The sequence below is a fragment of the Molossus molossus genome, unplaced genomic scaffold, assembly GCF_014108415.1.
Source record: "Molossus molossus isolate mMolMol1 unplaced genomic scaffold, mMolMol1.p scaffold_m16_p_6, whole genome shotgun sequence".
Classification (NCBI taxonomy): domain Eukaryota; kingdom Metazoa; phylum Chordata; class Mammalia; order Chiroptera; family Molossidae; genus Molossus; species Molossus molossus.
Window position 1 is genome coordinate 59,915,465 of NW_023425399.1, and position 25,173 is coordinate 59,940,637.

At 40.1% G+C, this 25,173-nt stretch overlaps 1 protein-coding gene across 2 annotated transcripts in view; it reads left to right on the forward strand.

The window, feature by feature from the left end:
* AFG3L2 (AFG3 like matrix AAA peptidase subunit 2) overlaps positions 1-25,173 on the forward strand; it is a 50,175-nt gene that overhangs the window by 21,314 nt on the left and 3,688 nt on the right. For both annotated transcript variants that reach the window (XM_036244979.1, XM_036244980.1), the window contains 6 exons: positions 975-1,082; positions 1,177-1,302; positions 8,236-8,346; positions 13,000-13,115; positions 17,034-17,234; positions 21,953-22,147. In XM_036244979.1, coding sequence (XP_036100872.1) covers positions 975-1,082; positions 1,177-1,302; positions 8,236-8,346; positions 13,000-13,115; positions 17,034-17,234; positions 21,953-22,147 — 857 coding nt within the window. The remainder of the gene's footprint in view (positions 1-974; positions 1,083-1,176; positions 1,303-8,235; positions 8,347-12,999; positions 13,116-17,033; positions 17,235-21,952; positions 22,148-25,173) is intronic.

Below are 25,173 nucleotides of genomic sequence, written 5' to 3' on the forward strand. Positions count from 1 at the left end.
CCCTTGCACTCTCTCTGAAAATCAGTGGAAAAGTATCCTTCAGTGAGGATTAACAACAACAACAACAAAAAATACAATGGGTGTCCCATGGCCCAGGTTGTTTAGACACATTATTTGCACATTTTAATGTTACTGATTATAAAACATTTTAAAAATTGACAACATAGTTTGGCTGGTTTGGATCAATGATTAGAGCATTCTACCATGGATGGAAGGGTCCTGGGATCAATTTCGGTCAAGGGCAGGTTACTGGGTTGCAGGTTCAATCCCCAACCCTGGTCAGAGTCATGCAGGTGGCAGCCAGTTGATGTGTCTGTCTCACATTGATGTTTCTTCCTCTCCCTCTCCCTCCCGCCCTTCTACTGTTCTGTAAAAATCAATGGAAAAATATCCTTGGGTGAGGATTAACGATCACAAAAAATTGAGCCCTGGCCATTTGGCTCAGTAGTTAGAGCATTGGCCCGTGGACCAAAGGGTCTTGGGTTTGATTCTGGTCAAGGGCACATATCTGGGTTGCAGGTTTGATCCCTGGCCCTGGTCGGGGTACATATGGGAGGCGGCTGATGGATGTGTCTCTCTCACATTGATGTTTTCTCTCTTTCTCCCTCTCCCTGCCTCCCTTCCACTCTCTCAAAATCAATGGAGGGTATGTCCTTGGGTGAGGAATAACTTAAAAAAAAAAAAAATTGGCAGCATAATCTCAATTTCTAGTTAAATAAATTAAAATCTTTGATCATTTGTCTTTGGAAAATTGACTTTTAAAGTTTTGAGTCTCATATATGACTAATGTCATTAAGGACAAGATGAATAGTAAGAAAAATCATTTATGCTTGTGACTTAAAACACATTAGATAATAAATTGTGAAAAACTTAAGTGACAGTATATCTGTAGTGCTCATACATTCTTCACAGGTACACTGTTACTTTCTGCCTCATGTCATTTAATAATTACATCTTTGTTACTATCTTTTCAGGTTTTAACACAACAACAAATGTAGTCATTTTGGCAGGCACCAATCGACCAGATATTTTAGATCCTGCACTGATGAGGCCAGGGCGCTTTGATAGGCAAATCTTTATTGGTAAGATGATTTTCATTGGGTTTAGCCCAGTTTTTGTGAGGATGTCACTATTTCACTATGACTTTTTTTTCCTCCTTAAAAATAATTCCTGAAGGACCACCGGACATAAAAGGAAGAGCCTCTATTTTCAAAGTTCACCTCAGACCACTAAAACTGGACAGTACCTTGGAAAAGGACAAACTGGCAAGAAAACTTGCGTCCTTAACCCCAGGGTTTTCAGGTGAGTGGAAAATAACCTGCTGTCCTGTTTATAAGTTCTTTAGACTTATGTTTTTTTTTTTTAGAGAGAGAGAGATGGAAATATCAATGTGAGAGAAACATCAGTTGGCTGCCTCCTGCACACCCCCTACTGGGGATCAAGCTCGAAACCCAGGCATGTGCCCTGACCGGGAATTGAACCGGGACCTCTCAGTCCATGAGACAAGGTTCAATCCAGTGAGCCACACTGGCCAGGCTATCAGTTCTTTAAATCAGTGACAGTTGCCTGGTACCAGTTCACTTTGTTACCTCTCATCTTGGGGCTTCCTAAATATTTTTACTATGGGAAAATTTAAACCTATAACAGAAATTGAGAAAATAGTGTAATGAACTCCTCTGCACCCATCATATAGCTTTAGAAACAATTCTTTTTTTTTTTTGCCTGAATTTAGTTCTCTTCCTTACTTTTATTGTTCCCAACCTGGTTTTTATTTCAGTCTATCCAGACCCATCATTGGCTTTTCTTGATGACTTCACTTGTCTTCCTTTTGATACTATCAAAACTCTCTTCTCTGAAACCTTTCCCAACTATAGGTCTAGAGCAGTCCTTCTTAAATGCCTTAGTTATATGTGCAGCGCATTTAGCCATTTAATTTTGTTGTCTTATGTTATTTAAATATCTCTGATATGTATGTCTTTTCCCATCAGATCATAAATGCTATAAAGAGAATGACTGCATCTTATTTCTTTTGTATTCACCACAGCATCTAGGATAGTGTTGTATATCTAGTAGTTAGCCTATGCATTCTTTCTTGCTTGAGAAATGAATATTGACCTCACTGGGCTAGTGATGTTGAAAGAAAGCTGACTATAAACTCTATAGTGGCCTTTTGTACATTTTTTATGCTCTGGGCACTGGTTGTCTCTGTTTAGATCTTATTTCCATATTCTCTGCTACCAGACACTGCTAAATCTGGTTGAGTGGCTCTATATTAGCTATACCCAAAAGGTGAAGATTTTTTTTTATTGTTTAAGTATTACAGATGTTCTCCTTTTTTCCTCATTGACCCCCTCCTTCCTGCTCCTACTCCCCTCCTGCTTTCCGCAACCTAATGTCTGTGTCCATTGGTTGTGCATATATGCATATAAGTTCTTTGGTTTATCTCTTCCCACCCCCCATCCCTCTGAGGTTTGTTAGTCTTTTCCCTTCTCCCATGACTCTGGATCTCTTTTGGTTGATAGCTTATTTTGTTCATTATGTTCCACAAATAAGTGAGATCAAGTGGTACTTGTCTTTCTCTGACTGGCTTATTTTACTTAGCATAATATTCTCCAGGTTCCTCCATGTCATCTCAGAGGGTAAGAGATCTTTCTTTCTTACAGCTGCATAGTATTCCATTGTATAAATGCACCATAGCTTTTTTATCCACTCATCTACTGAGGGGCACTTGGGCTGTTTCCAGATCTTAGCTATTGTAAATAGTGCTGCTATAAACATAGGGGAGCATCTGTTCTTTCTGATTGGTGTTTCATGCTTCTTAGGATATATTCCAGGAAGTAGGACCACTGGGTCAAAGTAACAATTCTTAATTCATGTCCAGTTTTATCAATACCTTCACCCTCTTTCCTCTGTTTCTGGATAATTTGTGACAAATTTCTTGACAGCATATCATTTTATCCATTAATGTTACAGAAATTATTTGGGTTTTTTAAAAAAGCCAACTCAGTACTGAGATAAAATTAACATGCCATCAAATTCACCAGTGTTGACGTTACACTTCAGTTGTTTTTAGTATACTTAATATAGTTAGGCAACCAATCATTATAACTTAAAAACATGTTTATTACCCCAAAAGAATCCATTAGCAGCCACTCCTTCCACTCCTAGCCCTTGGCAACCCCTAATCTTTCTGTCTCTCTAGGTTTTTCTTTTTTAATATTTTTATTAACTTTTAGAGAGAGAGGAAGGGAGAAACATCAATGTGACAGCAAAACATGAATCGGCTGCCTCCTGCACACCCCCCAACTGGGAATTGAGCCCCAAACCTTGGCATGTACCCTGACCGGGAATCGAACCAGCAACCTTTGTGCATGAGACGATACCCAGCCAACTGAGCTACACTAGCCAGGGCTATGGTTTTGTCTATTCTAGACTCTCATATAGATAGAATTATATAACATGGTCTTTTGTATCTGGCTTCTTTCATGTGTAATGTTTTCAAACTTCATCCATGTTGTAGCATGTTAGAATTTCATTGTGTGTGTGTGTGTGTGTGGCTGAATAATATTTCACCTTGTGGATATACCACATATTATTTATCCTTCATTAGTTGATGGACATTTGAGTTGTTTCTGCCTTTGGCTATTATGAATAATGCTGCTATTAACATCCAGGTACATATTTTTGTGTAGACATGTTTTCATTTCTCTTGGTTATATACTTAGGAGTAGAATTGCTGAATCACTTTTTTGTTGTTGTTGTTCTTTTTTTTTTTTTTTTTTTTTGTTCAGGTAGAGTGGGAGAGAGAGAGAGAGGAACAGAGAGAGAGAAACATCGATGTGAAGGGACACATCGAGTGGTTGCCACCCGCACAACCGACCAGGGCCGGGGACAAACTGCAACCGAGGTATGTGCCCTTAGCGGGAACCGAACCCGGGTCTCTCAGGACCGCAGGCCGACGCTCTAACCGCTGAGCCAAACCGGCCAGGGCGCTGAATCACTTTTTGAGTAACTGCCAAATTGTTTTCCACAGTGACTGTACCATTTTACCCGCCCACCAGTAGTGTATGAGGGTTCTAGTTTCTTCACATCCTCACCAACACTTCTTATTGTCTGTCTTTTTTACTTTTTCCTAGTGGATGTGAAGTGCTATCTAGGTTTTGATGTGTGTTTCTCTAACAGTCTTTTGTACTTATTCAAAGATTTTTTAAATGCAAAATGTGATTCTTACTCCCTATTCCCCCTTCCAAACTCAAAATGAAATAAAAAGAACATTTAAAAAGTATAAGGAGATTATAACAAGTTTATTATTAGCGGAAGATAGGTATCTCAAATGTCTCAGGGGTCTTACCTTTTTACTTGCTTTTTGTTTTTGGACTTTGCAATTTATAACATTTTAATATTTATTTGTTGAGCACATACATTATGTCATAGTTTATTTGCGTTACCATATAGTTTATCTAAAAAGTTAATTCAAAGAGCCGTATGGCTCTGGAAAGCATTTGGCAAGTTTCATATGTTTAACTTTTGTGGTTTGAATATACTAGATTATTTTAATCCTTATGTTTTTTTATTATATTTCAGCATATTGTGTAATATCCACAATAAATCATTTTCCCAACAGAAGTAGGACTACGTTAATTAATGGGTATTTTATTTTTTTTTAATTTTTTTTTTTAATTTTTTATTTATTTTTTTGTTACAGATATTTCACCTTTTTTACCCCATTGGCAAGCCCCTCCCCACTCCACCCCCGCCCTGTCCCCGGCTTAGTTGTCCATGTCCATTGGTCATGCATGCATGCATATAAGTTCTTTGGTTTATCTCTTCCCAACCCCTCCACCCCCTCTTCTGAGGGATGTCAGTCTGTGCCCTATGTCCATGTTTCTGGGTCTACCGTATTCCTAAGACTGTTATGTTCATTATATTCCGTATATAAGTGAGATCATGTGGTATTTGTCTTTTTCTGCTTGGCTTATTTCACGTAGGATAATACTTTCCAGGTCCCTCCATGTCGTCTCAAAGGATAAGAGATCTTTCTTTCTTAACCGCTGCATAGTACTCCATTGTGTATATGTACCACTGCTTTTTTATCCATTCGTCTACTGATGGACACTTGGGCTGTTTCCAGATCTTAGCTATTGTAAATAGTGCTGCTATGAACATGGGGGTACATATATTCTTCCTGATTAGTGTTTCAGGCTTCTTAGGGTATATTCCTAGAAGTGGGATCACTGGGTCAAATGGAAGTTCCATTTTTAATTTTTTGAGGTAACACCATATTGTTTTCCATAGTGGCTGCACCAGGCTGCATTCCCACCAGCAGTGTACTAGAGACCCCTTTTCTCCACACCCTCACCAACACTTGTTGTTTGATGATTTGTTGATGGCGGCCATTCTGACAGGTGTGAGGTGATACCTCATTGTTGTTTTAATTTGCATCTCTCTGATGATTAGTGATGTTGAGCATTTCTTCATATGTCTCTTGGCCATTTGTATGTCCTGTTTGGACAGGTGTCTATTCAGCTCCTCTGCCCATTTTTTAATTGGGTTCTTTGTCTTCCTTTTGTTGAGTTGTATGATCGCTCTATATATTTTGGAAATTAAACCCTTATCTGATACATCATTGGCGATGATGTTCTCCCATACAGTGGGTTGCCTTTCCATTTTGATGATTGTTTCTTTTGCTGTGCAGAAGCTTTTTAGTTTGATGTAGTCCCATGTGTTCATTTTTTCCTTTGTTTTTGTTGCCTTAGGTGATGTATCAGTGAAAATTCTGCTCCGTATGATGTCCAAAATTTTGTTGCCTACATTTTCTTCTAGAATTTTTATGAATTCACAGGTCACATTTAAGTCTTTTATCCATTTTGAGTTTATTTTTGTGTATGGTGTAAGTTGATGGTCTAGTTTCATTTTTTTGCATGTAGCTGTCCAATTTTCCCAACACCATTTATTAAAGAGGCTGTCTTTACTCCACTGTATGCTCTTGCCACCTTTGTCAAATATTAATTGAGCGTATTGCCTTGGGTCCATTTCTGGGTTTTCAGTTCTGTTCCACTGGTCTATATGCCTGTTCTTGTGCCAGTACCAGGCTGTTTTGGTTACAGTCGCTTTGTAGTATAACTTGATATCTGGTATTGTGATCCCACCTACTTTGTCCTTCTTTTTCAAGATTGCTGTGGCTATTCAGGGTCTTTTTTGGTTCCATATGAACTTTTGAAGTATTTGTTCTAGTTCTATGAAATATGTCGTTGGTATTTTGATGGGGATTGCATTGAATCTATAGATTGCTTTGGGTAGTATAGACATTTTAATGATGTTAATTCTTCCAATCCATGAACAGGGTATGTGCTTCCACTTTTTTATTTCTTCCTCTGTTTCTTTTTTCAATGACCTGTAGTTTTCTGCAAATAGGTCCTTTACTTCTTTGGTTAAGTTTATTCCTAGGTATCTTAATTTTTTTGGCGCGATGGTAAATGGGATTGTTTTTTCAGTTTCTCTTTCTGTGAGTTCATCATTGGTGTACAAGAATGCCGTCGATTTCTTGACGTTAATTTTGTATCCTGCTACTTTGCCAAATGCATTTATTAAGTCTAGTAGATTTTTGATGGAGTCTTTAGGGTTCTCTATGTATAATATCATGTCATCTGCAAATAATGACAGTTTCACTTCCTACTTTCCATATTGGATCCCTTTTATTTTTTCCTTCATGTCTGATTGCTGTGGCTAAGACTTCCAGTACAATGTTAAATAAGAGTGGCGAAAATGGACATCCCTGTCTTGTTCCTGTTCTTAATGGAAATGTTTTTAGTTTCTGTCCATTGAGTACGATGTTGGCTGTAGGTCTTTCATATATGGCCTTTATTATGTCGAGATATGATCCCTCTATTCCCACATTGCTGAGCGTTTTTATCAGAAATGGATGCTGGATTTTGTCGAATGCTTTTTCAGCATCTATTGATATGATCATGTGGTTTTTATTCTTCATCTTATTTATGTGGTGTATCACATTTATTGATTTGCGAATATTGTACCAGCCTTGCATCCCTGGGATGAATCCCACTTGGTCGTGGTGAATAATTTTTTTGATGTATTTCTGGATCCGATTTGCTAATATTTTGTTCAGGATTTTGGCGTCTATGTTCATCAGGGATATTGGCCTGTAGTTTTCTTTCTTTGTAGTGTCTTTTTCTGGTTTTGGAATTAGAATTATGCTGGCCTCATAGAACGTGTTTGGAAGTCTTCCTTCTTCTTGAATTTTTTGAAATAGTTTGAGGAGAATGGGTGTTAGTTCTTTTTTGAATGTTCGGTAAAACTCCTCTGTGAAGCCATCTGGGCCTGGGCTTTTGTTTGCTGGGAGAGTCTTGATTACCTCTTCAATTTCCTTAGTTGTTATTGGTCTGTTCAAGTTTTCTGTCTCTTCCTGGTCCAGTTTTGGGAGACTGTGTGTTTCTAGAAATTTGTCCATTTCACTTAGATTGTTGAATTTGTTGCCATATAGTTGTTCATAGTAGTTGTTAACAATCTTTTGTATTTTTGTGGTGTTGGTTGTTACTTCTCCTCTTTCATTTCTGATTTTGTGTATTTGGGTTCTCTCTCTTTGTTTCTTGGTGAGTCTAGCTAAGGGTCCATCAATCTTGTTTATCTTTTCGAAAAACCAGCTCTTTGTTTCATTGATCCTTTGAATTGTTTATTTGGTCTCTATGTCATTTATTTCTGCTCTGATCTTTACTGTTTCCTTCCTTCTACTTGCTCTGGGGTTTTCTTTTTGTTTGCTTTCTAATTATTTAAGTTGTGAGGTTAGATAGTCAATTAGAAATTTTTCTTGTTTTTTGAGGTAGGCCTGTAGTGCTATGAACTTCCGTCTCAGAAATGCTTTCGCTGCATCCCAGAGATTTTGTGTTGTTGTGTGTTCAATTAATGGGTATTTTAAATACTATCTTAGTTTGCTATTATATGAACCATATTGTATATAAAGGTAAATATTTACCTGTAATTATCTATTTAATACTAATATTTGCACCTCAGTTTAAAGGGCCAGGATTATACCAGGCTGTTATTGAATGGTAGAATACCTTAGGGTTATTGTCAATCAAACAGTTATATTTACATAAAACCCTTATCCAGTCTGCTGGTTGAGAAATTGACCATGGATTTGGTTATCCATAATGTGTGATTAATCAGTTTGAGTATATACATTTGATGGGTAAGCTGTTCTGTATATTCTTTTTGTAGGAGCTGATGTGGCTAATGTCTGTAATGAAGCTGCTTTGATTGCTGCGAGACACCTTTCAGATTCCATAAACCAGAAACACTTTGAACAAGCAATTGAACGAGTGATTGGTGGTAAGGCAACTGAATGTAAAACAAAAGGCTGATAAGATGAATTTGAGGCCAGGGATTTTTGGCAAGATATAGAAGCAAAGAAAAATATATTTCACTAGCTGTGGGGCTTACCATGCACCTGCTATCTTCCTTTTGTGCTGGGAATCCCTGCCCTCCCCTGCAGTCAGATGGATGGTATAGGTATTGGATGAGTCTGAGATAGCAGCCCACACACTGCCTTACTCATATGGGCAGCTAGCAGCGAGGTGTCTTCCCTTGAATTATACCAATCTAGTTTTCTATAAATGCCTACAACCTTCCTATTTCCATAGATTTCATCTCATGAGTTAAATGTGTTCTGGGTTAGTTATTGGTGATGAATAAACAGCTCCAATGACTGTTTAACCAGGAAATGTTCACCCTTCCTATATTCCATAGATTTCATCTCATGAGTTAAATGTGTTCTGGGCTAGTTATTGGTGATGAATAAACAGCTCCAATGACTGTTTAACCAGGAAATGCTCACCCTGCCAGCATGGTGAGGGATGCACATATCGTGTTTTCCTTGCTTTCCAGAGAGATTACAACTTAATACTCATAAAAACATAATTAGCCATTCAAAAACTTGGGTATTTGAAGGAGAGAAAAGACTGCCGTCAAGAGGGCTGCACAGAACAGGTGGGATTTAAACTAGGTTCAATAGACTAATGGGATACCGTGTGAAAGTGGCACGAACAGAAGGTGGTTTGGAGATAGTTTACATGCACCCTGTGTTTCATGGAGGGAAAGTAAACTGAAGTACCTGTGTAAAGGAACGCAAGGTTGAAAATGGTTATTTAAGTCTAGATTTTAGAAAACCTTGAATGTTAGTTAAGCTCAAGGACTTTAAAAATTTTTTTCTGGTTATTTTTGTAATCTATCTATTGTTGAAAGTATTACAGCCTTGGCAGGTTTGGCTGAGCAGTTAGAGTGCCGGTCTGTGGTCCAGAGAGACCCGGGTTCGGTTCCCGCTAAGCGCACGTACCTCGGTTTCAGTTTGGCCCTGGCCCTGGTTGGGGTCGTGTGGGTGGCAACCAGTTGATGTGTCCTTTTCACGTCGATGTTTCTCTTTCTCTCTCTCTCTTCCTCTCTCTCCCTCCCACTCTGTCTGAACAAAAAATGGAGGTGTGTCCTTGGGTGAGGATTACAAAAAAAAAGAAGAAGAAAGTATTACAGATGTCCCCCATTTTTACCCCCATTGACACCCTCCTCCCCGCTCCAGCTCCCTCCTGCCTTTCCCACACTAGTGTCCATTGGTTATGCATATGTGCTTATAAATTCTTTGATTTATCTCTCCCCCCACACCTTCAGTCTGAGGTTCCTCAGTCTAACAACCAATTTGTACTTCTTAATCCCTTCATCTTTTTTGCCCATCCCCCAAACACCCCTCCCATCTGGTAACCATCAAAAGTTCTCTGTATCTTTGAGTCTGTTTTTGTTCTGCTTGTTCATTTTGTTTGTAGTTAAATTGTTGATAGATATGTATTTATTGCCATTTTATTCATATTTTTAATCACCTTCAAAAAGATGCTTCAACATTTCATATAATACTGGTTTGGTGGTGATGACACTCCTTTAGCTTTTTCTTGTCTGGGAAACTCTGTATATGTCCATCAATTCTAAATGATAGCTTTGCAGGATAGAGTAATCTTGATTGTAGGTTCTTGCTTTTCATTTTTAATATTTCTTGTCACTCTCTTCTGGCCTGCAAACTTTCTTTTGAGAAATCAGCTAACAGTCTTATGGGACCTCCCTTGTAGGTAACTGCTTCTCTCTTGCTACTTTTAAGATTCTCTGTCTTTAACATTTTACATTTTAATTATGATGTGTCTTGGTGTAGGACTCTTTGGGTTCATCTTGTTTGGGACCCTATGTACTTCCTGAAATTGTATGAAATTCACCAAGGTAAGGAAGTATTCTGCCATTATTTTTTCAAATAGGGTTTCAATTTCTTATTCTCTCTCTTCTCCTTCCAGCACCTTCATGGTGCGAATGTTGGTGCACTTAAAGTTGTCCCAGAGGCTCCTTACACTGTCCTCATTTTTTTTGGATTCTTTTTTCTTTTTGCTGTTCTGATTGGGTGTTTTTTGCTTTCTTATATTCTAAATTGGTGGTTGGCTTCTTGGCTTCACCCACTCTACTATTGATTCCCTGTAAATTATTCTTTGTTTCAGCTAGTGCATCCTTCATTTCCGACTGGTCCTTGTTTTGCTCTTGAGGTCTTCACTAAGTTCCTTGAGCATCCTTTGAACTCTGCATCTGTTAGATTGCTTATCTCTATTTCATTTAGTTCTTTTCCTGGAGTTTTGTTTTGTTCTTGCATTTGGAACATGTTTCTTTGTCTCCTGATTTTGGCTGTCTCCCTGTGTTTGTTTCTATGTATTAGGTGGAGTTGCTACATCTCCTAGGCTTGGTAGGGTGGCCTATTGTATTAGGTGTCCTGTAGGGTGTGGTGGCATAGCCTCCCTGATCACCCCAGCTGAGCACTTGAGGTGCACCCCCCCTCCCCCATGTGGACTGTACACCTGTCAGTTGTAATTAAGTCTTGATTGCTGTTGGCACGTTAATGGGAGGGATTTACTCAGGCTGATCAGCTGCAAGGACTGGTGTGCCCACTGACCTCTGATCACCTGGGAGGATCAGCTGTGTAGGGGCCCACCACACACAGCAAGACTTACTTCAGCAAGGCTTTGGTACCCACTGAGTCCACCCCTTGAGTATGTTGCTTGTGGAGGTGGTTGGGTGGTGATGTTTCAACATGGTCTGAAGCTGTTCACTGGGTGTGTTGACTCTGGGGCAAGGTTACCACTGCTTGTGTTCTACTCGGGGCCACCAGGCATAAGCTCCAGAGCAATGTGCAGATGGCTGTTTGTGCTGAGTTTGGAGGTGCCCAGGTAGGACCGATCTGTGAACCAAGGCCTGCTGCTGCTAGTGCTGGGCCTGGGGCCTGGGGCCACTTAGCGAGAGGTATGGGGCTCATTCAGGCCAGATGCTGCTTGTTTGAGAGATTTTAGGAATTTTCAAAGCATGAGCCAAGACTATGGTAAAGCGGCTGAAAAGAGCTTGGGTGGACCTAAAAGTTAGGTAGGGTGGGGCCTCAGTGAATCACCAAGGCGGGGCAAATGCTGTGAGCAAGGTTGATGGAGTCTCAGATATGGCGCCCATCTGCTGGACCTATGGGGGAAGGGCTCGCCAAAGGAACAACGGCCTCCGCCAGCATGTCTGTCCACGTCTGTCCATGAAAGTTGCCTCTTCAGCTCTCGCCCCTATGCCAAACAACTCAGTTTTTCCCTGTTTGTTTCTGATGCCTTTCAAGCTGCCTACCCCAGGTTAGTCCATGCACAGGCCCTTTAAGTTCATGCCTAGGACTTAGAAGTTTCAGCCTCCCTCAGCCTTACTTCCTGCTTGTTTGTACATCCAGAAGTTATGAGGACTTTTCTTCCTGGCACTGGAACCCTGAGCTAGGGGTCCTGGTGTGGAACTGGGACCCTTTGCTCCTTGTGGAGGACCTTCCAGGCTGAGGGTATCCCTCCTGATTTTTATCCTACACACTTGGGTATGGGAACAACCCTTGTGCATCTCCACCTCTCCTACAAGTCTTGATGTGGCTTCTTTAATCTTGTAGTTGTAGAACTTCCTTTCAGTTCCATTTCAGGTGGTTCTGAATGATGGTTGTTCTGTAGTTTAGTTATAATTTTGATGTGGTTGTGGGAGGTGAGTTTACCTACACTTCCATCTTGACTGGAAGTCCTCAAGCTCAAGGACTTTTTAAATGTCCTATAGCCAGTCTTGAACTAGTGTGGGTTTTTTTCCTGAGCCACTGAGTAATATGATAATCAATGATAGTTTAGGAAAATGAATCTGACTCTGAAGAAGAGGGGAACATCTGGAGACAGAGAACTTTGTAACCATTCATGTGAGATAACAGGCTTTAGCATAGGTAGTAGTCCCAATGGAAATAGGCAGAAAAAAAGCACAGCCTGACAGGCTTGCAGAAAGAATGGGGTGCTCTGAGGCAGCCATTATGGCAGAAAATTAGATGTGCCAAGTTTGAGGTGCAGGGTGTCCATGTGGAATTCTGGAGCACTACAGTGATTCAGGCTGTGGTTCCTGTGGTGTGAAGATGGGTGAGAGGGTTCAGGGAGCAGGTGCCCAGTAGAAGGAACAGGGACCCACATAGTAAGCATTGCCACATTTAGTAGTGGAGGGGAGAAAAATGAGTCAGCAAAGTCACCAAACCTTGTGTGCTACAGACCCAGAAGGTGCATCAACGAATAAGACAAGGAAGAAGTGTCATTAAAGAAGACTCAGGTTGGAGGAGAAGGGAGACAAGGGAAGGACATGTTTATTATGGAAAAGTGGGCAGCAGGATCAAGTGATGTGGGGACGTTAGGGATACTGTCCTTTGGATTTGGCAGTGAGACTGTTCTTGGTGACTTTTGATGTGACAGTTTGAATTGAGTGGAGAGTACAAAGCCAGATTAATGGAGATTCCACTGAGGATCTAGAGCTAGGAGAGCCGTGTGTTCAACGTGGGTTAAGTATTAAATAACTAACTATTGAATGAATCAGTAAACCATTTATTATAGAAATTTGTTAATCAACGTAGTGATTTTGGTTTTTGGTTTTTGTCAGGGTTAGAGAAAAAAACCCAGGTTCTGCAGCCCGAGGAGAAGAAAACTGTGGCGTACCATGAGGCAGGTCATGCAGTTGCTGGCTGGTATCTGGAACATGCAGACCCACTTCTAAAGGTAAAGAAGTTTGTGTCAAACAGTAGGCAAGCCAGATGATTTTGTGAGCAGTTACTTGAGAAGAAAATTGCACTCCCTCAAAGGATAAATAGATGAGATGTTTAAATTTAAAGGAATTTAGAAAAAAACATCCGGTAGTAACAGTGGGGAAAAGTGGCTATGCAAACCCTACTACAGATAAGTTATAAAGTTTTGGAAAGAAAAGTACTATTAAAAGGGACTGAAAAGTTTTCAAAAGCAGACCAAAACTGAGGAGAGTTTACTCTCAAAAAGTAGCAGCTACAATGTGTTAGAATTGGGTGTTTGTGGCTTTCTTGCCTGAAGGTTTTCCACAGCCAGTGGTGGAAAATCCTGGCCTTACCATATTGAGGTGGCAGAGGAGAAAGTTCAGAATTTGAAGAAAATTTGAAATTTAACAGGAAAATCCTAGAAGCAAGAAAGATATAGAGGGGATGAGACCTGAATCTGGGTAGAAAATGCCCAGATCCCTGGCTGACTACTAAACTATGCATGCAGAGGGATATCCCAGAGAGCCTGAGAAAATAAGCAGAGACCAAAGAGACAGGGGTACAACAAATGAGATTGTTATTTCAACTTTCAACTGAGTGTATTTCCCAAACCGGTGCAGTATAGATAATAGGAAGCAATGTAACTGACTTGCTTTGTTGGGATAGCTAGAAATTGAGGGGGACCGCAGAGAAGATCACATTAAAGTGTAAACAAAACATCCTAAATCTAAAAAGAAGTCACTAGAACTAATAAATGAAGTTAGCAAGGTCCATATACAAAGTTAATTGCATTTCTGTATATTAGCAGTGAAAAACTAACTGGAAGATGAAATTTTTTTTTTTTTTTTTTTTTTTATCCTCACCCGCGGACATTTTTCCATTTTTTGTTCAGGTAGAGTGGGAGGGAGAGAGAGGAACAGAGAGAGAGAGAGAAACATCGATGTGAAAGGAACACATCGAGTGGCTGCCACCCGCACAACCGACCAGGGCCGGGGACAAACTGCAACCGAGGTACGCGCCCTTAGCGGGAACCGAACCCGGGTCTCTCAGGACCGCAGGCCGACGCTCTAACCGCTGAGCCAAACCGGCCAGGGCTGGAAGATGAAATTTTTAAAATGACATTTCATTTACAATAGTATCCAAAACCATGAAATACATAGTGATAAATTTATCAAAATACAGGGTGGGAATTTTTGTGGAATTGCTCAAATAGCCAGAACAGATAAGTCGAAGGGATTACACTAGCTGATTTTAGACTTTGTATACAGCTATAGTAATGAAGACTAGTATTGGTGAGAGGACTTGACACACAGATCAGTGAGATGGAATAGAGTCCAGAAATACACCTTCACACGTAATTGGTTCATTGATTTTCAACAGAGATACCAAGGTTATTGAAGGTGGGGAGGATTGTCTTACCAGCAAATCGTTCTGGCAACTCAGTGTTTATATGAAAAAAAAGTAAATGTTGATCCTTACATCATATACAAAAAACAATTTGAGCCCTGGCCTGTTTGGCTCAGCGGTTAGAGCATCAGCCTGTGGTCCAGAGAGACCCAGGTTCAGTTCCTGCTTAGGGCGCGTACCTCGGTTGCAGTTTGTCCCTGGCCCTGGTTGGTTGTGCGGGTGGCAGCCACATGATGTGTCCCTTTCACATCAATGTCTCTCTCTCTTTTCCTCTCTCTCCCTCCCACTCTGTCTGAACAAAAAATGGGAAAATGTCCTTGGGTGAGGATAAAAAATAAATAAATAAATAAATACTTTGAAATAGATCATAAAAGCTAAAACTATAAAACTTCTAGAAGAAAACTTAGAAAAAAGTTTTTGTAACTTTTAGTAATCACAAAAACAGTTGATAAATGAGATCTCATCAAAATTAAAACCTTTTTTGTCTTTGAAAGATACCATTAAGAGAATGAAAGGTAAGCCACACACTCTGAAAATAACTGCAGTACACATATAAGAAAAAGGACTTGTATCTAGAATATATAAAGAACTCTTAAAACTCAGTAATAATGCCCTGGCTGAGTGGCTCAGTTGGTTGGAGTGTCATCCCATATACCAAAAGGTTGTGGGTTTAATCCCCTTGTTGGGGCATATGCAGGAGGCAAGTGATCCATGTTTCTCTCTCCCCCTTCCTTTCTCTAAAATCAATAAACGTATCCTCAGGTGAGGATTTAAAAAAACACAGACAAAAAGTTCAGTGATAGCAAAAGCAAGTAACCCAATAAAACCCAGTAAACTGTGCAAAAGATTTGAGCATATACTTCACAAAAGATGGTGTATGCATAGACATTAAGCATATTGAAGGTAGTCAATATCATTAGCCATTAGGGAATTGCAAATTAAACCATAAGGAAACACTGAATGGTTAAATTTTTAAAGCTGGTCCTTAAGGGTTGATAAGAATGTGGAGCAACTGGAACTCTCATACATTGCTGATGGAAATGTGAAATGGTACAGTCATTTTGAGGAATAGTGTGGCGATTTCTTATAAATGCTTCCATATTAACAAAGATTCCCCCTCCTAGATATTTACCTAAGAGGAATGAAAATATAATGTCCACATAAAGACTTACACTGCTTTATTGATAATAGCAATAAACTGCAAACAACCCTAATGTTTCTTGAGAATGAAAAGTATATTTGGTATGTTTAGACAATGGAGTGCTACAAGCAGTAATAATGAATCAACACACCTGGCCAGGGTGATTCAGTGTATTGAGAGGTCTCAGTTCAATTTCTGGTCAGGACACATGCCCAGGTTATGGGCTCAATCTCCAGTAGGGGGCGTGCAAGAGGCAGCCAATTGATGTTTCTCTCTCACGTTGATGTTTCTATCCCTCCCTCTCTCTCTCTAAAAAATCAGTAAAAACATTTTTTTATAAAAATGAATCAACACACAAAAAAATGTGTCCAACATGGGAGGAAAAACAACATATTTAACTGTACACTTTTTTTTTTTTTGATATGTGCCCCTAGCGGGAACCGAACCCGGGACTCTGTGGTCCACAGGCCGACACGCCAACTGCTGGGCCAAACTGGCCAGGGCTTAACTGTACACTTTTTTAAAAAATTTGTTTTTATTGATTTTTTAGAGAGATAGAAACATCTGTGTGAGAGAAACTTATCTATCAGCTGTCTCCTGCATGCCCCACCCCCCACTCTGGGGATCAAGCCTGAAACTGGCCAGGCTTAACTGTACACTTAAATGGGTACATTTTTAACATATAAATAATCCATTAATAAAGTGGATTTTTTTGAAAATTAAAGGAGCTCAGCAGGTGTGGGTCAGTGGATTGAGTGCTATCCCATGTACCTAGAGGTCATTGGTTTGATTCCTGGTCAGGGCACGTGCCCAGGTGGCAGGCTCGATTGCCCATGAGGGGTGTGCAGGAGGCAGCTTGATCGATATTTCTATCTCGCTCTCCCTCTCCCTTTCTCTCTCTAAAAAATCAATAAAAACATTTTCTTTTTTTAAAAAAGGAATTTACTCAATTGCAAAAAAGAGGACTAGAAAAGAAAACTCTGAAAAAAAAAAAAGAAAATGAAGGCTGCTGAGCACCTTCCTCTGTCTTACCCTGCTTTCCTGTAAAGGAGGGCGTGGCCATGGCTGACAGTCAAGTTGAATGGAGCCTTCACTGTATTCAGGTTCTCAGGAAGAGTTATCATTTGTCAGCAGTCTTTTTGTTAAGACTGAATAATTTCAATTGAGTTTTATAAAGAGACAAATACTTTCTAGACTTCTAAGTTGAAGTTATCCTAAGAGAAAATATTTCTGAACAGTCATCATCTAGCCAAGACTGATGGATTGCCCAGCTGTTGTGAGTTTACCTATCTGTAAATGTTGTGATCAAGTCTACATTTGGTGGTGGAATCTCCAACAGTTTTAATGTTTTGTACTCGCCAGGTGTCCATCATCCCAAGGGGCAAAGGTCTGGGTTATGCTCAGTATTTACCCAAAGAACAATACTTGTACACCAAAGAGCAGCTCTTGGATAGAATGTGCATGACTCTGGGTGGCCGGGTGTCAGAAGAAATCTTCTTTGGAAGAATTACAACTGGTGCTCAAGATGACTTGAGAAAAGTGACTCAGAGTGCATATGCCCAAGTAAGTATGAAATGGAGTGTTTTTTCCTCATCTCACATTTTTTTTTCTTTTATTTAATTAATTTACTTATTTTTGTTACAGATGTTTCTCCTTTCCCCCCCACTGATTCCCCCCTCCTCTACCCTCCCACCCTGTCCCCAGCTTTATTGTCCATGTCCATTGTTCATGCATACATGCATATAAGTTCTGTGGTTTATCTCTCCCCCACCATCCCCTCTTCTGGGGATTGTCAGTCTGTACCCCACTTCCACGTCTCTGGGACTACCCCATTCCTCAGACTGTTATGTTCCTTATATTCCACAAATAAGTGAGATCATATGATACTTGTCTTTCTCTGTTTGCTTAGGATGACACTTTCTAGGTCCCTCCATGTTATCTCCAATGATAAGAGATCTTTCTTTCTTACAGCTGCATAGTACTCCATTGTGTATATGTACCACACCTTTTTTATCCATTTGTCTACTGATGGACATTTGGGCTGTTTCCAGATCTTAGCTATTGTAAATAGTGCTGCTACAAACATGGGGGTACATATATTCTTTTTGATTGGTGTTTCAGGCTTCTTAGGGTATATTCCTAGAAGTGGGATCACTGGGTCAAATGGAAATTCAATTTTTAATTTTTTGAAGTAACACCATACTGTTTTCCATAGTGGCTTCACCAGGCTGCATTCCCACCAGCAGTGTACTAGAGTCCCCTTTTCTCCACACCCTCGCCAACACTTGTTTGATGATTTGTTGATGGCGGCCATTCTGACAGGTGTGAGGTGATACCTCATTGTTGTTTTAATTTGCATCTCTCTGATGATAGTGATGTTGAGCATTTCTTCATATGTCTCTTGGCCATTTGTATGTCCTGTTTGGAGAGGTGTCTATTTAGTTCCTCTGGGTTCTTTGTCTTCCTTTTGTGGAGTTGTATGAGCACTCTCTATATATTTTGGAAATAAACCCCTTATCTGATATATCTTTGGCAGTTATGCTGTCCCATACAGTGGGTTGCTTTTCCATTTTGATGATTGTATCTTTTGCTGTGCAGAAGCTTTTTAGTTTGATGTAGTCCTATGTGTTCATTTTCTCCTTTGTTTCTGCTGCCTTAGGTGATGTATCAATGAAAATTCTGCAGTGTACAATGTCTGAAATTTTGTTGCCTACAGTTTCTTCTAGAGTTTTTATGGATTCATGAGTCACATTTAAGTCTTTTATCCATTTTGAGTTTATTCTTGTGTATGGTGTAAGTTGATGGTCTAGTTTCATTTTTTTGCATGTAGCTGTCCAATTTTCCCAACACCATTTATCAAAGAGGCTGTCTTTACTCCACTGTATGCTCTTGCCACCTTTGTCAAATATTAATTGAGCATATTGCGTTGGGTCCATTTCTGGGTTCTCTGTTCTGTTCCACTGGTCTACATGCCTGTTCTTGTGCCAGTACCAGGCTGTTTTGATTACAGTGGCTTTGTAGTATAACCTGAAACCTGGTAATGATCTCACATTTTTTTAAAAAATGGTATTCATGAATGGCTCTGAAACTTTCAATACTACTATGTTTGACTGGTTTAGGCTTTTCAGGCAAGGATTATTTCTTAAAAGAAGTCCATTTTATAAGCCAACCAGAGAAAGACAAATATCACATAATCTCACCTATTTGTGGATTATAATGAACAAAATAAGCTGATAAACAAAATAGACCCATAGACATGGAAGCAGGGAACAGACTGACAAACCTCAGAAGCAGAGGGGCTGGGAGGGTGGAAAGAGATAAACTAAAGAACTTATATGCATATATGCATAACCAATGGACACAGACAACAGTACTTTGAAGGTAGGGTGGGGATAGGAGCTGGGAGGAGGGTGTCAATGGAGGAAAAAGGTGAAACATATGTAACAAAAATAAAGAACAAATTGCAAAGTAAAAAAAAAAATCCATTTTAAAGCAATCCAAACTTATGAAAAGAAATGACTTTTGGGGCACTCCTGTTACTCATATGTCAGTTCTTCTGGGTCTGTTGCTTTCTCAAATCCTTTATAGTGCTGCATATAAAAAAAATTTTTTTTTTCCTGTTGTCTTTACCTTCTATTTCTTAGGGTATTATTTGTTGTGTTTGTTGTGTTGTTTCTAGCTTAATCTGTTTTTTTAATCCTCACCCGAGGATATTTTTGCTATTGATTTTAGAGTGGAAGGAAGAAGGAGAGAGAGAAAGAAAGAAAGAAACACATCAGTGTGAGAGAGATACATCTATTGGTTGTCTCCTGCATGGGGATCGAACCTGCATCCCAGGCTTGTGGGAATTGAACCTCCGCTCTAACCACTGAGTCAAACTAGCCAGGGCTTAATCTTTATTTTTAAAATAATTTTTTTCTTTTATGTCTTTTTCCTATGTTCTAGCACCTCATCTGAGTTCTTCTGATTCTTATTTATGTTATTGTTCTTTGGAGTAGTATGCTACAATTCTCATCTGTTTTGCGGACGTCTTTCCATCCCACTTTCCTTATCTATGGAGACATTATTCTGTTGCTTATTTTTTTCTCAACTTCATAAGGGATTTTTCCGTTGCTCATTTTTACATGAAATTTGTTTTCCTTACCTCTTAGGAGGGAGGAAGATTAGGATAACTTTTCTAATTTGATAATTTTAGAATTCCCTTTTCTGTTGTTTTCATGAAGTTTTAAAAAACACGGCTTCCTACTTTCTGAGTTCTCCTGGCTCAATTCCTGCTCCCCACTTTTATCTTCCCTTTTCTAGTCAGTTTGGATTTTACTTCCAGAAGCTTTTTCTTTTTTTAATTTAAATTTATTGGGGTGACTTCAGTTAATAGGATCATATTAGTTTCAGGTGTACATTTCTATATACATTATCTGTATATTGCATTGTGTGTGCCCATCACCCAAAGACAAATCATCTTCCATTACAATATATTTGGCCTCCTTTACCTTTTATGACCTCATCACCCCCTTTCCCTCTCTCTGGTAGCCATCATACTATTGTCTGTCTCTATGAATATCAGTTTTTTTTTTATTCTCACCTAAGTACATTTTTCCATTTTTTGTTCAGATAGAGTAGGAAGGAGAGAGAGGGAGAGAGAGAGAGAAACATCTACATTAAAGGGACACATCGAGTGGCCACCACCCACACAACCCAACCAGGGCTGGGGACAAACTGCAACCGTGGTACATGTCCTTAGCGGGAACCAAACCCCGGTCTCTCTGGACCACAGGCTGATGCTCTAACCTCTGAGCAAAACCGGCCAGGGCAGTTTGTTTTTTTTTAAGTATGTTTTTACTGATTTTTTTAGAGAGAGATACAAACATCGATGTGAGAGAGAAACATCGATCGGCTGCCTCCTGCACCCTCCCTATTGGGGATTGAGCTCACAACTGGCATGTGCCCTGACTGGGAATCAAACCGGGACCTCTCAGTCCCTGGGACGAAGCTCAATTCACAGAGCCACACCGGCCAGGCTGAATTTCAGTTTTATATCCCACATATGAGTGAAATCATGATTGTTAGCTTTTTCTGACTGATTTGTTTTGCTTAGCATAATATTCTCAAGGTCCATCCATATTGTCGCAAATAGCAACATTTCATCCCTTTTATGGCTGAGTAGTATTTCATAGTGTATATGTACCACATCTTCTTTTTATCCAGTCATCTATTGAAGGACACTTTGGTTGTTTCCATGTCTTGGCCACCATGAATAATGCTCCAGTGAACAAAGGGGTGCATATATCTTTGAAAATAAATGTTTTAAAATTTTTCAGGTAAATATCCAGAAGAGGGGTTGCTGGGCCATATGGTAACTCTATTCTTACTTTTTTGAGGCGTCTCCATACCATATTGTTTTCCACTGTGGCTATTCCAGTCTACATTCCCACCAGCAGCGAATGAGGGTTCCTTTTTCTCCACAACCTTTCCAATACTTCTTACTTGTCTTGTTGATAATCCAGAAGCTTTCTCTTAATATGGTGCTTATTCTGGTTAGCTTTGGGGCTCATATGGCCCAGACTGGGCCAGCCTCTTCACATAGTCTCCCAGCCCTGTGAACTCAGGGAACGGGAAATGCAAATGCCCCTTCCAGGGTCAGTTCTCAGGTTGACATGATGCTCCTTTTAGGAAGAGCCTGGAGGATTTGGGGTTCTTACTCTCTCAGGTCTGCCAGAAGCTTCTTCTTTTCTACTCCCCCTCATGAAGAGAGTAGTATCATGCTGGACTTATAGCTATTGCCCCCTCCTATTTCTCACCTGATTTTGTTGTAGATGTTGTCTATGGGCTTCTGGTCTTGTATTCCTTGTTGAAGAATTTAAAACATTATTCATTGCTGCCACTGTCTACAGAGAGTACCCTTATCCATTCAGCCTATTCAAGGCTTCCATGTAGATTTTGCCAGGTTAAAGAGTAGTAGTACAATGAAGTGTGTGGAGTTAATGTCATTGTAAAGACTTACTGGCATTTTTGCCCGGCCAGTATGGCTCAGTGGCTTGAGCCACATGGACTGAGAGGTCCTAGTTTGATTCCTGGTCAGGGCACATGCCCAAGCTGCGGGCTCAATCCCCAGAATGGGGTGTGCAGGAGGCAGCTGATCAATGTTTCTCTCTCACATTGATGTTTCTCTCTAAAAAAAATCAATAAAAATGTATTAAAAAAGACTTATTGGCATTTTATAAAAATATGTTTGCCTGTCAACAAAAACGGATGTCTACCACTAATGATGTATTCTTTTTCAGATTGTTCAGTTTGGCATGAATGAAAAGGTTGGGCAAATTTCCTTTGACCTTCCACGTCAGGGTGACATGGTATTAGAGAAACCTTATAGTGAAGCCACTGCAAGACTGATAGATGATGAAGTACGAATCCTTATTAATGATGCTTACAAAAGAACAGTAGCTCTTCTCACCGAAAAGAAAGCTGATGTGGAGAAGGTAGGTGCCAGTTGTACAAATAATTCTATACACAGTTTTGCATAAAAAGTTGAAAATGATGATCAGCTCTGTGGTTGGTTTATAGATGTCAGCATTTCTGTATCTGGCAAATCCTTGGGTTCCTTCCTTCATTCTGATGTTTCTCTGTGTGCTTTATCTCTAAGGTGGTGGGAATATATGGTGGTGAGCAAAAGCGGGCATGATCCCGGCTCTTGTGGCTCTTAAGAATATGATTGAGGGATTAATAAAGTCCGTTAACATCTACCCAATAAACAATTGAATCTGCACTTCCCCACCAAGTATTTTACCAATACAGTAAATCTTCACTTAATATCATTGATAGTTTCTGCAACCTTAAGCGAAATGACATACAATGAAACCAATTTTACCATAGGCTATTTGGTATAAAACAAGAATTAACTTCCTATGGCCTCTCATCAGCATCATAACAAAACAACATTGAATGAAATGATGTTGAGGTCCTCTTGTACTCCTAAATGTGGAGCACAATGGACTGATAGAAATTTACCATTGTTTTTCGCCTCTGGAATAAACAGTAAGTGACAGATGAAAGGGCACATAAAAGAATTAGCCAATTTTGCCCTGGCCAGTTTGGCTCAGCGGTTAGAGCGTCGGCCTGCGGTCCGGAGAGACCCGGGTTCGGTTCCCGCTAAGGGCACGTACTTCGGTTGCAGTTTGTCCCCGGCCCTGATTGGTCGTGTGGGTGGCAGCCACTCGATGTGTCCCTTCACATCGATGTTTCTCTCTCTTTCTCTCCCTTCCTCTCTCTCCCTCCCACTCTATCTGTACAAAAAATGGAAAAATATCCTCGGGTGAGGATAAAAAAAAAAAAAAAAAAAGAATTAGCCAATTTTGATAAGCAGGAAGTCAGCACATGAAAACTACATTTGGCTTAATTATGAGTATCCATAAATAAACATGCTTCGTGTTTTCATTGTTGTACCTCATTTGGATAGCACCTGCAAAAGGCGTGGATCTTTTTTTGAATTTAGTGAATTTCCTGCATCCAGTAAACTCTTAATTATTCAGAATTCTTGTAACCCAAATTAGAATTTTTTGTACTCTCATAAGAAAAACACCAATGAAAATGCCTGGTAAGGGATTGACACAGATAAAAGAATATTCTAAAGTAGGCTATTCATAAGCAAGTCTCCAGAGAAGCTTTCTGTGAGCCTGCTTGTGCCATGCAATTCTAAAAATCCATGACATCTTTTCACAAAAGTGCACAGTACAACTGGGGAGAGAGCTAGTGTCTGTGAAACACTAGAAAGCATGCAGCAGGAGCTCGGAGAAAGGAAAGACAGGATGGTTGGAAAAGGCTTTGTATAGAATGCAGAGCTTAAATTTTACCTAGAAGGATAGTCAGATTACAGTCCATGGGAAAAGAGCTCTCAGCGTGGAGACCTGATAAGTGGAGAAAGATGTGGGGAAGAGGGCAGGATTGGGCTAGCCTGCCTAGAGCAAATAATTGGGAGAAGGGAGACTATAGTACCCAGGTCCTCAAAAGCTAGGTTGAAAATTTAGAAACACAATTTGTGGAATAAAAGTGACTTTCAAAATCGTCTAATCCAACCCCCTTGTTTATTATGGTAGGGAGTCCTTAAAGAATCTTGAGTGCCCTGGCCGGTTTGGCTCAGCGGTTAGAGCGTCGGCCTGCAGTCCCAAGAGACCCGGGTTCGGTTCCCGCTAAGGGCATGTACTTCAGTTGCAGTTTGTCCCCGGCCCTGGTTGGGTCGTGCGGGTGGCAGCCACTCGATGTGTCCCTTTCACGTCGATGTTTCTCTCTCTCTCTCTCTCCCTCCCACTCTATCTGTACAAAAAATAGAAAAATGTCCTCGGGTGAGGATAAAAAAAAAAAAAAAGAATCTTGAGTAGAAGTGATTTAAGTTCATCGTTTAAAAGGAGAGTGACAGCAGTGTGCCAGCCCCAGTGGGATGGAAGGGACTAGAACAGAGACCAGCGCAGAGCAGTTGTAGGCCTGTGTGTTAACATTCCTGAGATGGTGCTGGTAGTGATAGATCTAAGAAACCAAGAGTTGCTGATTAAAGTTAGTAAGATTTATTAAGTTGAGAATGGACGGGAGGAAAGCCCTTGGGATGACTCCAGTACTCTACCTGGTAGCAGACACGGCCTGGGGTGGGGAGGGGTAAGGGATTCAGTCTTGACACCCAAGAAGACATAAGCAGAAGGCATTTGCAAGTGGTGTGTGGATAGGAGATCCAGGGCATACCTAGGATTTGTTGGTTATCCCCCTACAGCCAATTATTGAAAAGAAAAATGAGCTATAAAAGACAATGGAGGACGGAAGTGCTCACCTGAGATAACTAGCTCTAGAATAGTGTGTGAGTACAGGGATTCCACATGCATGCCATAGATACTCATATGGTTCTAGGGAGTTAAACTCAGTTGCCTACCCTTCCATATGTACAGTACATATATTGACAGTGATTACAAATAAATAACTGTGAAGAGAAAATTAGTCTTCAGATCTTGAAACACCACAGAGTTCTGAAATTCTGCCTGGTCCATTGGAGAAAATTAAATCTGTTAAGAATAATGTCGAGCCAGCCAGGAACCATCAAAAGAAGTGACTGGAGCCTTTGCTGCTAGAGTTAATGCCTTCCAGACTCTGGGCCTCAGTTAACCCATCTATGGGATTATGGGATAAGGAACTGGACAACTTGATCTCTAAGGGCCAAGCTTTAGGAATAAGAGTAATCAGATAACATTTACTTAATATCTTATGTATACCAGGTACTGCCTAAGTGTATTAACTTCTCTTAAATCCTCTGCAAACTTATAAAGCCATTACATTATTATCCCCACTTTACAGATGAAGAAACTAATACATAAAGAATCTTGCTTAACTTTGCTTAAGGTCATCAGGCAGTTAGTTGGCAAGTGGCAGGACCAGGATTCGGACCCAGATGTCCTATCTGCAGAGTCTTTGCTATTAACTCCTAACCAAGCCTGTGCTGTCAGTGTGGCTGATCTGAATTGAGATA